The sequence below is a fragment of the Phasianus colchicus genome, chromosome 1, assembly GCF_987193195.1.
Source record: "Phasianus colchicus chromosome 1, bPhaCol1.hap1.1, whole genome shotgun sequence".
Lineage (NCBI taxonomy): Eukaryota > Metazoa > Chordata > Aves > Galliformes > Phasianidae > Phasianus > Phasianus colchicus.
In genome coordinates, this window is record NC_143436.1 from 148,996,310 (window position 1) to 149,011,169 (window position 14,860).

The 14,860-nt window shown below is 37.7% G+C and overlaps 1 protein-coding gene across 7 annotated transcripts in view; it reads right to left on the minus strand.

Moving 5' to 3' along the window:
* Positions 1–14,860, minus strand: part of GPC5 (glypican 5) — a 286,321-nt gene that overhangs the window by 38,810 nt on the left and 232,651 nt on the right. For 6 of the 7 annotated variants that reach the window (XM_090130101.1, XM_090130062.1, XM_090130078.1 and 3 more), the window contains one exon: positions 2,442–2,815. The exons of the other annotated variant lie outside the window; for it this stretch is intronic. In XM_090130101.1, the coding sequence (XP_089986227.1) occupies positions 2,610–2,815 (206 nt within the window). In that variant the 3' untranslated portion in view covers positions 2,442–2,609. Of the gene's footprint in view, positions 1–2,441; positions 2,816–14,860 lie in introns of those variants that run through there. 7 annotated transcript variants of the gene reach the window in all.

Below are 14,860 nucleotides of genomic sequence, written 5' to 3' on the forward strand. Positions count from 1 at the left end.
TCAAAGATTACCAACTTTCTATCTATAAATGAGTTGCTTATTAATATTACATAAGCTGTCCTCCTTTCTTCTTAAGAGGCAGAGCACAACATGCTGCAAACGGTATTGACAAGAAAATACATGATCTGGAACTGTAGTGAAGCTGTTCACCATTCATGAAGTAACTTGCTAATAATAGTTGTCTTCTTATGAAATTCCAAGTATAGTACTAAAAGAAAACTCAAATGCTAAGAACTGTTATAAATGACCTAGAATTTAATTATCTTTATGTAGCTTGTTTTGACTGCACATGCACAAATAAGGTATGTACTTTCTGTTGGCTGGAAAATTCAGAGGAAGAATATTGCCTTATGACAAGCTATTGCAAAGCTCAAAATCTCACTGTAAATATCTAATCTACTGACCATAGCTGTTAATAAATAACAAAAGGGCATCCTTCCATCAATATGTCTTTGGGGATAAAGGACAACTATTCAAGCAGGACAAATTTCAAACAATTAGCAACACTCTAACTTGGTGGTCAAAATCTTACTAGAGGTTGCATTTCATAATGATTTTACAGCTTGAGGGAAAGCAAAAACAAAAACAAAAACAAAAACGACAATAAAAAAACCAAAGCAAGATAGCTCACATCAATTTGTCTAGAGCATGCAAGAATCAAACACAATAGAAATAACTGTAATGCAGTGCTGTACAGAATGCAACTTCATAACTACATGCTGATTATTTTGACAAGTTCAGCTGTTTGATATTATGCCTGACTGCTTCTTTATGGTTGATGGTGTTTTTTTGTTCAATATGACAAGCCTAAATGAATTTGAACCCAAGTGAATTAAAAATCTGATTAATTTACTTTGACTAAAACCCCTTACGCACAAAGTAAACGTGTTGTTGGTTTTTTTTTTGCATGTTTATGTGTTTTTTTTAAAGCTTCAGCCAATTCACTGACTACCTAGAAATACATCTAGTTGTTTCATATTCCATAATTTTGTACTCAGACCTTCTTCACAAGAGCGACCAAAGCCATCTTTTGGCCAAAAGTTATTTTTTTAAATAAATAAAAAGTGACCAAGTATTTTAGGAAGTATTTTAAGAAGCCTGACAGGATTTTTAATTTGAGTTTAAAATGTAGTTTTCCTGATTAGGGATGAATAACTCCACTGATTTCTTCACTTTCTACTTAAAAATATAAAGATATAAAAATATAAAGATTTCTTTATATTGTTTATTATTTCTTATATTGTTTATATTATATTTCTATATACTGTGCTGCCTATGTTTCTGCTGCCTCGAATATGTATGCAGATGTGAACATGGATGCTTCTACTACACAGTCAAAGACAGTAGCTCACTGTTGCTCAATGACCCTTGGAATCAATGGAGAAGTAGAAGCCTCCAGTTTATTTCCAATGATAAAAACTTCTGCACAGCAACTTGTAGATATTTTCACAAACTCTTCATGGAGCAATGCCAGTTTAAGATAAACAGTTGAAAATCTGGAACAATAAATAAGTTTCTGAACATCTGCAGCAAGAGCAACCGTGACCAAGTTCTGCTGTGGTAGAAGAACAACACTGCTGAAATTGAAATTCAGGTTCTGGAGGAGTTTGCTTTATGCCAGAGCTTTAATTGCAAGAATTTATTTCACTTACCCTACAAGTGATTCTTTGAAAGGGAGACACACTCACAATTGCTCTTCTCCACTCTCTTGCAATAAAAGCAGACCACTATGGTTTTCTGTATTCAACATAATGCAAAGCAAACATGTTGGATGTGTTCAGTTAAATCTAGGAAGCTTGGATTTAGTATGCTGGAGGGAACTCCGCTGTCTAAGGTAAGAAATTGCTAATTTGTTTGACAGTTGAAAGCTGCTAACAGAATCATAGACTGGTTCAGACACATATAAAAAGTAAGTCTTCAGAACTTCAGTACTTCTTTCTTTGAAAACGCGTATCGTAAGGTAAAACAACATTTTTCTTCATGAAATAAAAGATATATTTATTCCATAAACTTACTACATATGTTCCTCTAAAATTCTGGCCAAATTTTACTCTGATTAGGGTTCTGTAGTTGCTTCTTTTAATTGCTTCATGAAGGCTGTGCACCCCTAAAGTATTTTTTATTTGGTTATATGGAAAAAGAATTTTTTTGCTGTTGTTAACAACACTTTCATTAATTTAAATACACTTTAGGGGTCCATGTATTACATGCAACCCTTCTTTCCTGGTATCTCACAAATATTCTGAAATCACATCCCCTCTTACACCCACTTGCTGCAAATAATTACCTGAGCCTCTTCTAATAAAGCATGCTTACCACCATCATTCCATATAACCACAGCCAAAAAATTACAAGATAATTAATTATTGAGAAAAATTTAGATAACTGAGAGGAAAAAACCTTTGGAGGTCATCTCCAATTCCTCTAGGCAGGATTATGCTTTCTCAGTCTTTCCTCGTAGGAGAGGTACCCTAGTCTCTGAATCACCTTTGTGGCACTTCATTAAAGCCTCTTCAGCATGTCCTTAACTCTCTTGTGCTGAGATGAAAACACAGAACTGGGTGGAGTACTGTGGGAAGGATCCACTCCTTTGACTTGCTGGCAATACTTCACTTACTGCAGTACAACATACCATTAGCCTTCTCTGCAGCAAGTACATACTGTTGGTTTGTGTTCAATTTGATGTCCAGCAGGGCTCCAATGGCCTTTTCTCTAAAGCTGCTTTCCAGCTGCATGGCACCTGCATATACTGGTGCCTGGGGTTGTTCCTCCCTGGATGCAGGAATGATGCAAAGTACTATTCCTTTTTCACATTCTGAAAATAAATTAATAAATTAATAAAAACAAGCAAACAAAATTCCTTTTTTTTTTTTCCCTCCACTTCCATCTATTTAAATTCTAACATGAAAAATTATAGAAACAGTAATAGCACTGATAAATTTGCAAATCTATCATACTAATACAGAAAATGAGTGACTCAGTATACATATTCAGTTGCCTGAGCAGAACTACGTTAAAAAAACATAAAAAATCCATCGTCTGAGCTGCCTGATGTTTGGAAATCAGATATGCTTTTCACTCAGTAGAACAGCTGGACAGCTTTGTTTACCTGAACAACATTTTTTTAAAATGCTTCAAAGATGTAGAAGCATACTCTTGCTCATCACTTTTGTTCAGGAGTGCAGTTAGGTGACAGACTAATTGCTGCAACATTGGATTCATGTGTGCCCTTATAGAGCAAAGGAACATCTGGTGTGTATTTCTGTCACTTCCTCCTTCAACACTGCTGTGCACTTGTGTCATCAATATCACCTATGCTTGTTCCTACGCTACAACTTTGTTTCTCTCCTACATGATTACATGGTTTCTATATCCCATAGGCTATATAAAGTAATTTGGATGCATAAGACAGCAGCTCAGATATAATGCTGTTAGTGCTCCTAGGATTCATCTGTGTTTGAACATAACATATTGGCTCTGAAAAATAAAAACAACTTCTTTGGAATTCCAAGTGGAGATAAAAAATGAAACTGAAAATGATAATCTTAAAAGTAGAAAAACCAAACAGAAGAAGATCTAAAGGATACAGATGATGTTGATAGTGGTGTAACTTCTGCTGTGCTTTACTCCATTAGCGTGACAGAGACATAAGTCACAGATATTTGAAATATGGAAAAACACTTTTGATGAGCTAGTTGGGAATGTGAGTATACACATCTATCTACTCATATACATCTACAGCCACAAATATACATTTAAAACATATACCATACTGTTCAAGAAAATAGAAAAAAAATGTGATGACCTAAAGTTCCAAATTACAGAATTGTTCTCTAATTTTAAAGCCAGTTCTAGTTTGTGGATATGCTTTGAGATTATGAGATTTGAGAATATGTGCATCCTTAAGGAAGCTCTCCTCTTGTTTCTTCTCCCCCAGTGCAAAATAATTCTGTGTAGATATTTTCTTGTAAAAGTCCTAAGATTCCATCAGAGTAAATGTAACATAAATACAATAGAGTTTCTGTCTAAGGAAAAAAAGCAATAGTAATAACTATACTTTTATTGTATGGTTTTTGCTTACCTTTGCATATTGAAATTTAAAATCAGATGCTACGAAGTCCATGCAATTGCAAAAGCTGATTCTGGAAGCTTTGGTAAGCCCATACACTTGAGAATTCTGCTTAAAAGAATCTACTGACTAAAATAAGCTAATACATTGGTATTAAAGACTATAGGTCAAACTCTCTAGAGAAACAACCCACTTTAGGGAAGTGGGTATTTTTACATATTTGTTTCATTTCAGATTAGTTCAACAGCTATGAAGCCTTCTCTGGTAGCCAACCACATCTAACTGTCCACTTGTCTAGATCACAGTGCCCCAACTTATATATGGAAGTATTACTGGAGTTGGTGTTGAGTGCCTTCAGAACACTGAGGTAAATGGCATCCACTTTTCCCTTTGTCTGCAAATCCAGTGAATTTATCACAGAAGGCAATCAGGTTGATAAGGCATGATTTACTCAGTGGTCAGGCACTTGAATGGGCTCCTCAGGGAGGTTATTAAGTCACTGTTTCTGGATGCGTTTAATAAACTTTATATGTTGTACTAGGGGACATGGTTTAGTGGGGAAATATAAGTGGTAGATGGATGGTTGGACTAGACGGCTCTGGAGGTCTTTTCCAACCTTGGTGATTCTATGATTTCTTTGTGATTCTGATTCTGCTCCTTGAAGGAAAACTTACTCTATATTTTTTTCCAGGTAACAAAGTGAAGCTGATGAGCCTGTAGTTCCTTGGGTTGACCTTTTGACCTTTTTTCTTTCAGTCACTGGGTACCTGACTGAATCTTTATTACCTTCCAAAGATGATGGAGAATAGCACTGCAAGGATGTCAGCCAGCTCTCTCAACACTGTTGGATGCAGTCTCTAAAGTCTCACAGACCTGTATTGGTCAATTTCTCTTTTGTAGATAACCCTGTTTCTACCATACTATGCTGCCTTTCAGTACTGGAGCTCTCTCATGAGTTCCCTGTTTAGCCAGGCCAGTCTCCTGATATGTCTATGTATTTTCCTCAGTATCACAACTAACTGTCTCTGTGGTGGAAAGATCCTGTTCTTAAATATTTGCCCTTTCCTAATCTTTCTCCCTTCTGTGAGATACCACATAACAGTTTCCTGAACAAACCAAAGTCTACTTGATTAAAATCCAAGGTCTGAACTCTGCTACTCCCCCTCCTTACTCCCCTCTGTATTGGAACACCATAATTTAATGGTAACTGCAGTTATGACTGCCATTGTCTGCCATATGCCTAGGCATATGTTGTTAGTGAATATCAGATCCAGATGTGAGTCATCTCTTAGTTTGTCTGTTTGACACTTGTACCAAGAAGTTATTCCTGCATTAAAAAGAACATGGTCAGCAGGTTGAGGCAGGTGATCCTCCCCCTCTATTCTACCCTAGTGAGGCCAATATGGAGAACTGTGTCCAGCTCCAGGCTCCACAATTCTAGAATGACAGAGAACTAGTAATATTCACAACTCATCTGGACTCTTTCCTTTGCAACCTAGTCTAGGAAACCTGCTTTAGCAAGGCAGTTGGACTGGATGACCTCCAGAGGTCCCTTTCCAACTCCTATGATTCTGTGTTTCTATGAATTCCTCTGGAAGGCTTGCTTACATCTTTCTATATTACTTTTCCAGAAGCTGGCATAGAGTATAAAGTCTCCCATAAGATCCAGCATCTGTGATACACATTTATTTACAGAATTCATCATTTTTCTGCAAATTTGCAATCAGCCTGTGGTCTGCTATATATAAGAGCTACATTCCTTCAAGCTGCTCCTTCACATAAAAAGCAAACTTCCTCCCACTTGTTTGCCTTTCCTGAAGAGCCAGTATTAATGTATCACAGTACTCAAGCTATGCAGGCTCTGCCACCACGTATTTCAGCATCAGTAATGTCACAATTCTGCATCTGTACATGGAGCTTTAATTCCTCCTGCTTGTTTCCAAGACTACATGCATTTGTATATATTTCTTTTGGCCCATTTTATTGTTCCTGACATGTCGGCTTCTTCTGGCACCCTGCACCATTGGCTCACAAGGTTTTTGAGTCCTGTCTTTATCCAACTGTATTCAGTTTGAGCCATTTTAACTGCAGTGGCATTTCATGTCTGTGTAAGAAAAAAGTGGCATATTGGGCAAAGATTTCCTGTAACATCATTGATCACAAAGAAAAATCATGCACAGAAAAAGAAAGGCACATTCACTCACAAAACTAATAGTAATACAGGAATAGACGTTAATGAAACTGGAAAAAAAAGTACGAAGTTCAAAATTATAAAAAACTAAAAAATATACTGGACCTACAACCAGGTTTTGCCAACTGCAACAGTTTTTCATAAATGTCTAGCCCAAGTAAACGAGGACTTTTATTTTGGTATTATATTTTATCTTAAAAATGAATTCAGTTTTTATTGATTTTGAAAGTAACACTTGCAAGTATTCAAGTAATAGTTTTTTGATTGATTCAGTCAGGATAAGTTAGGAATTGTGACTAAAGGGGGAATTAATCAGTAAGGAGTTGATTTAAGACCTTTTTTATAATATGGATTTCCATTTTTTTTTGTGTCATTGTTCTGTTGTTAAAGATCTGATGGACTGTTTGCACTGAGGTGAATGAATGAGCTGACTGCAACTGAGAATGACTGAAAAGGGCCATGTCAGAAGAATTAAAGTCTTCTTTAAATTAAATGAAACAGTCAAACTCAATGTAAGAAAGTCTGCTGGAAACTATATGGTAAGCAAGCAGAAAGGGAATCATTTTCTATTCCAGGCAAAACAGTTCAGAAAAGAGACAGAAATTCAGAAATCTACCTTAAGAGAGAGAAATGATCACCTAAGAAAAAAATACATAAAGAAATACATGGAGGTATTTGTGACAGATTCAGACAAGCAACACTTTTTCAATCCCTTTCATATAGTATATATAAGAATCACCATATGAAGATGTTCCATACTGCCTTTTAAGAACCCTTTTTCCTAGCACTGTATCTTGGCAAGGTGCAAAACATTATTAAGATTGCTTGGTAAAGCTATGATTGAAACAGATCATTGAATACTGAACTGAGCAAGTAGCCAAAGAGCTTTCTCTTTATCTTCAGAAATTAACATAATTATTCTTATAAATATATATATATATATATATACATATATATATAAGAAGTGGGTATCAGTTCACACAGAATCACAGAATGGTCAGGGTTGGAAGGGACCTGAAGGATCATGAATCTCCAACCCCTCTGCCACATGCAGGGCCACAAACCTCCCCATTTAGTACTAGACCAGGTTGCCCAGGGCCCCATCCAATCTGGCCTTGAACACCTCCAGGAATGGGGCATCCACAACCTCTCTGGGTAGCCCATTCCAGCATCTCACCACTCTCTGTAAAGAACTTCCACCTGACATCCAACCCAAATCTTCCCTCCCTCAACTTAAAACCACTTCCCTTTGTCCTGCCATTACCTACCCTTTCAAAAGACTTGACTCCCCTTCTGTTTATAGGCTCCCTTTAGGTACTGAAAGGCTGCAATGAGGGCACCCCACAGCCTTCTTTTCTCCAGGCTGAACAAGCCCAGCTCCCTCAGCCTGTCATCATAGGGAAGGTGCTCCAGTCCCCTGACCATCTTCGTGGTCTTCCTCTGTACCCTCTCCAACAGCTCTCTGTCTTTCTTTTCCTGAGGGCTCCAGACCTGGACACAGTACTCCAGATGGGGCCTCACAAGAGCAGAATAGAGGGGGACAATCACCTCCCTGTCCCTGCTGGCCATCCCTCTTCTGATGCCAGGAGCCCATGATACCATTTTCTTTCCGAGCTGCAAGAGCACACTGCGGACTCATGTTAAGCTTTTCATCCATCAAGACTCACAGGCCCTTCTCTGCAGGGCTTCTCTCAAGGACTGCTCATTCCAGTCTGTATGGATGCCTGGGATTCCTCCAGCCCAAGTGCAAAAACCTTGCACTTCGCTGTGTTGAACCTCATTAGGTTCACCTGGGACCACCTTTCAATTTTTCAAGGACTCCAGAAGTCATTTTGAATAATTTTTATATGGATATGAAGAAGTGTTTTGGGAGCTCTGAGACGCTGAGATCATGACATCCAAGCAAAGTATATTCTTTCTCTGGGAAACAATTAGCAAGAATCAGCTTTATGCAAATACTGCATGGGTTGTAGGGGTATGTATGCAGAGAAACTGCCAAAGTTTTGTAATACAAGAGTAATATTTGTACAGAAATTGCAAAAAAAATATTTTTCCAGGAATTATATTTTTATTACTTAGAGGAAAAAGATTGATTTTTTGTCTTGAACTTTTCAAATAATATCCTGAAAAAAAAAAAAAAAAAAAAAAAAAAAAAGCCATATACAGGCTTAACCAAGAAATGGAACAAAGGCAGGATGCTGTATTCTTCTTTCATTTTGCAAAGTCTCACATGACTTACAAGAACTTTACAGGAAACATGGTTCTAAATTCACCATTCCTACAGTTTAAAAATTTATGGCCAACAGGATAACAAGTAAAATAATTGTTATTAATTCACATTTCTGATAGCATTTTCTTTCCCATGAAGAATTCAATGGAGGGAGAAGCTGCTTATGGATCAATTCTACCTTTATTGATCTATGTAATTGCGATATCATGTGTGAAAATATTCATAGGGCAGAAAGTGATTAAAATAATCACTACATCTGCTTAGAGATGTAGAGAATCAGAAGTCAATGAATTTAAATATATATATATAAATATATACATATATATATATGTGTAAAGACTGCATTTTAAGAGTTTGGAGTATAATATGAGCCTTTCAATTTCACTGAATTTACTAATAGTTGCAATATTGATCCTGTCGAGGCAATAAATTTCAAAATAAAAATTGTTCAACAATAGCATTTCAAAAGAATGTGGAAGATATTATTACAGTCATTTTTAAAGTACTATTGATTTAAGTCCCTGTCATTTTTATTCACTTTATTTCATGAAAAGCCCCTCAAAGTAACACAATCATCAATTTTGAAGTTGTTTATTTAAAAAAATAAATAAATAAAAAGAATAATAATAACAATAACAAAATTATTTTCATTTATAGTACTGGAAAAGCACATAAATGATTTGTAATCTCTAATTTTCAGGATGTAGGCTACCATAACCAACTTCAGAACAGTTTAATATACATATGTATATTGATTGGAAGTACTTAAATACTTTATGGAAACAGGCAACTATGCAAATATAAATTTACACAAGCATCTCTTCCTTGTAATAAAATGAATCACTAAAATTAAACATAGAATCTCAAACACAGTTAGGAAAACCTGAAAGGAATTCAGTAGCACAAATGGGTTCAAGAAATATTCAAAGTCAAAGTATTTAACCAATGGTTCCCCTATCACACTGAAAAACAATGACATACTAATAATTATACTATACTATACTATACTATATTATATACTATAATTATTCATGCCTTTGTAAAAGAAAGCTATAAAAATAAAATGATATAACGAATATGAAATTTGAAGAGAAAATTTAGTAAATGTGATTTTTATATGGTTTATAATTCTAAAAGAATATTTAAACCTGAAATAGCTTTAGAAAAAGCAGTAAAGTTCCTTTTCCTCATAAATGCGTGTATCTTCATATTTAAATAATCATTTTTAAGATATTTACCCTGGCCTTAGATTCTTCATTTGCCTCCAATTAATGAGCTTCAACCTTATGGAAATTCTTATTAATATCTGGAAGGCTGTCTCTTATTCACAAGTTTACATTTCATGTTATTGCAGGCCTTAAATCATACAATTTTGTTGTTATGTCACATTACGCTCTCTGTAAACACATGTATTTTGGCACATATTCTGTTTTCTCCTTCTTTCCCATTTTTCCTTGCTGTAGTCTATAGTCTATCTATTGAGAATATAGATGCCTGAATGGAACTCAGTCTATATTTTATTTCCATGACACAATTATCACAGTTCGATCTGCTCTAGGTTTCTTATTCAACATCACCTTTTGTGTTGGAAAAGGTTGTACAGAAGCTCAGTTCTCTCTAATTTGTTTTATGCTGTTCTCGATGGCAGTTTTCACTATTTGTATTACCTTTCCTGCAAGCTGAGGTCAGTTCGATATTTGACAATTCCACGTTATCTCTGCACTAACTAGATCTATTTTTTTCTCTTCATTGGTCTTCCAGCAGATCCCTTTTTTTTACGACTTTTCCATTCCTGTTTAATCCATTTTCATTTACATTGCCATTCTTGTTTCTTTTTTCCTATTGTTACTTCACATTCGAGTAAGATACATTTTCTACAATTCATTTTGCATTCAAAATCATTAACTTCTCAGCAGATTTTCTTTCATATCCCTTATTTTCCCAAAGCTTGCTCTTTGAAATTGAGGAGAAAAAAGATAGCTACAGAGCTTTAGTGCATGAATGGCTTCTTTTTCAGCAGTATGCTAATTTAAAATGTCAAGAAGGTTTTAAGGTGATTAAAGCACTTCAGTAACAAGGGAAATGATCAACTGATGTCACTGCCAGAAAAGCGCAGAGGACTACATTTAGATTCCTTCTAATAAAGAAGAGCCCATTTTAGTGTCATCTATTTAGATTAATAAGGTTTAGATGGTACAAAAGCCTTAGCAGTGACACAAAATTTTGTCTTTGCTTACTCCTTGACCATAATTAAAGTATATTTCCTGAAAAGCAGAATACACATCCCACAAATAAAAACATATACATATATATATATATATATATATATTACTGGATTGTTATTGTAAACTTTTCTGCTATAAATATTGTGATTTCTTAAAATAACTCCCCTTGTATGGGGATTATTGAATTCTACAGTCTTTAGGAAATTAGTTATGGCTTCATCCTTAGCCAGCTTTAGGATGGCTTACAACTCGTATTTTACATTTCCTGGGAAAGCACAATAATCACCAAGTTATTGGCCAGAGTTATCTGATGTGATCCTGTTTTTCCTTTTCTTTGGAATTAGTTCACTACAATTGCAGCATGTGTTATCAAATATAATTGGTGAAAAAGAATTGTGTCCTATCTTGGCAGTACTGTGACAACTGGGGACCTATAACATATACCTATACTGTACCTACACCAGCTCCCTCAAAACGAACAAACAAACAAACAAACAAAACCTAAAGCACTAAGTTGTGCATATGGGAATCCTTAGACTGGTATTTCTGCTAAAGCTTAGTGTAATGAAAATATACCCTGAGTTAATTAAGTACACTGAAATTACTCTTAATAAGTAATGTCATTAGGGTTTTTTAATGAATTTACATTTGTCTAGGGAGCTGATAAAAAGATTTTAAGAATTTCTGTGGAAAAGTAAGTGGTCAACTTGTTCTTGAAAGACAGTTATCTAAGGTCCACATGAGCAGATGCAACCTAAATTTCATGTTGCTCAAAATGAATGAGATCTTATGTTTCTTTCATCCAAACAGATCCTGTCTAAAGCATATCGTACGTAAAATATGTCAGCTTGGACTATGTTCATTCTAGGGAGCCAAAGCACAAAAACAAACAAACAAAAGAGACATTCTAGATTATAATTAAGGCCATCTCAAGTATGAATTGCCTAAGGGGAAAAAAGAGATGATTTTTCCCATTAATAAACAAGAAATGTTTCAGCATACCATAAAACGACTCAAGATGGTTTGAGACCAGGCTACAGTATTGCTTTCAATATCAAAGGAATGATAGCTTGTTTTATTTTGATTTCCAGAAATACACAGAAACTAATGTACTATTTTCCTGTCCAGAAGGAACTTGCATACTTCATGTCCCGAATAATGGAACTGTCATACAACATAGAAAGCAATAAAGGTAGAAATCATAAATAATTGTTGTGGAGACAGAGAGAAATGGGAAAGAGATAGGAAAGGAGAAAGGCATTGAGCAGGATTAAAAAGATCATGTAAAAAATCTGTCCCTTTCCTGCTTACAAGGTCCCTTCAAGTACCGTAAGATCACAGTGTGGTCTCCCTGGAGTCTTCTCTTCTCTCAGCTAAACAAGCCCAACTTTCTCAGCCTTTCTTCATAGGAGAGGTGCTCCAGCCTTTAGAACACTTTGCGGCCCTATTCTGCACATCTTTCTTGTGCTGGAGGCCCCAGCCCTGAAGACAATACTCCAGATATGGCCCTACAGGGGCAGAGTTGACAGGGACAATCATTGCTATCTCCCTTTTAGTCATCCCTCTTCTGTCCAGGATATTGTTGCTGGTATGGGCCACCAGCACACACTACTGGCTCATGTCAGACTTTTCATTTATCAGGACCCCCAAGTCCTTCTCTGCAGAACTGTTCTCAAGGTCTGCTCCCAGTCTGTAGACATACACGATTGCCACAATCTAAGTACAACACGTTGTGCTTGGCCTTATTGGACCTCATTAGATACTTATGTGCCCACTTTTCAATCCTGTCCAGGTCCCTTCCTTCTTTTGTATCAATTGCACCACTCAGCTTGGTACCATCACCAAACTTGCTCACGGTACACTCAATGTTAATGTCTATGCCTTTGATAAAGCTGTTGAAAACCACCAGACCTTAGATGGATTCTTGGGGGACAATACTCACCACTGGCCTCCACTTGGACATTGACAACAACATTCTGTCAGTGATCATCCAATCAATTCTTTATTCACCAAAGAGTCTACCCTTCAAGTCTGTATCTCTCCAATTTAGAGATAAGGATGTGATGTGGGACCATGTCAAAAGCCTTGCAGAAGTCCAGGTAGATGACATTAGTTGCCCTCCCTTTCACAGTATCACAGAATCACAGAATGGCCAGGGTTGGAAGGGACATCAAGGATCATGAATCTCCAACCCCACTGCCACATGCGGGGCCACAAACCTCCCCATTTAATATTAGACCAGGTTGCCCAGGGCCCCATCCAATCTGGCCTTGAACACCTCCAGGAATGGGGCATCCACAACCTCTCTGGGTAGCCCATTCCAGCATCTCACCACTCTCCCTGTAAAGAACTTCCCCTTTGACATCCAACCCAAATCTTCCCTCCCTCAACTTAAAACCACTTCCCTTTGTCCTGCCATTACCTACCCTTTCAAAGAGTTGATTCCCCTCCTGTTTATAGGCTCCCTTTAGGTACTGAAAGGCTGCAATGAGGTCATCCCGCAGCCTTCTTTTCTCCAGGCTGAACAAGCCCAGCTCCCTCAGCCTGTCATTATAGGGAAGGTGCTCCAGTCCCCTGACCATCTTCGTGGCCCTCCTCTGGACCCTCTCCAACAGCTCTCTGTCTTTCTTTTCCTGAGGGCTCCAGACCTGGACACAGTACTCCAGATGGGGCCTTGCAAGAGCAGAATAGAGGGGGACAATCACCTTCCTGTCCCTGCTGGCCATCCCTCTTCTGATGCCAGGAGCCCAGGATACCATTTTCTTTCCGAGCTGCAAGAGTACACTGCTGGCTCATGTTGAGCTTTTTATCCATCAAGTCCCCTAGGGCTCCGCAGGGCTGCTCTCAAGGACCGCTCCCTTCCTCCAGTCCAATTACAAAACCTTGCACTTTGCTGTGTTGAACCTCATTAGGTTCACTCAGGCCCACCTTTCAAGCCTGTTGAGGTCCCTCTAAATGGGATCCCTTCCTTCCACCGTGTCAACTGCACCACGCAGCTTGGTGTCATCAGCAAACTTGCTGAGGGTGTACTCGATTCCGTCATCGATGTCACTGATAAAGATGTTAAGGAGCAAATTTTTCCTTTGTCCACCAATGCTGTCACTCCATCACAGAAGGCCATCAGATTGGTCAAAGATTTGCCCTTGGTAAAGTCATGCTGGCTGTTTTGGATCACTTCCTCATCTCACATGATCCTCAGCATCTCTTCCATGATGACCTACTCCATGATTTTCCCAGGCATGGACGTGAGGCTCACTGGACTGTAGTTCCCCAGGTTTTCCTTTCTCCCTTCCTTAAAAATGGAAGTGAAGTTTCCCTTTTTCCCGTCACTGGGGATTTTGCCTGACAGCCATGACGTTTCAAATATGATGGATGACAGTCTAGCAACCACATCAACCAATTCCTTCAGAAACCTGGGATGCACATCATCCAGCCCAATAGACTTGTACACATTCAAACTCATCAAGTGATCTCCGACTTGCTCTGCTCTTAGAATAGGAAGGATTTTTTTCCACCAAACCTTGTCTAGAGGATCAAGGACAACAGAAACCTGGGAAAGGCAAAGAATTAATCAAGTACCTCAGCTCCATTTCTCTTGAAGCCATTTCTCCCTTCTTTTTGCTATTGTTCACATCTCTTACCAAATTTAACTCCACCCATACCTTGGCTTTCCAGATTTCATCTCTGCATATTCAGACAGGATCACTATATTCTTTCCAATCCACACATCTCTGCTTCCGCTGCTTATACTTTTCCTTGTTTTCTATCAGTCTGACAAGTAGATCCTTGCTAAGCCATGTTGGTTTCCAGCCTCCTCTGGTTGATTTCCTCTACTGAGAGATGGAGAGCTTTTGTACTCTCAGAAAGGCAACCTTAAAGTGATGCCAGCTCTGTTCCGTTCCTTTGTTCCTAGGGACACTTTTCCAGGGATTCTTATCCAACAATTCCTTAAACAGCCCAAAATTCTGTCTCCTGTAGTTCAGGGTCCTGACTCTACTCTTTACCAGGCCCGCATACTTTGAGATTACAAACTCAAGCAGAGCACGGTCGCTGCAGCTCAGGCAGCCTCCAAGCTTAACCATTCTTCAAAGATCTGCTCTACATTGGTGAGCACTACAGTACTAGCATGCCTTCTGGATAATAGC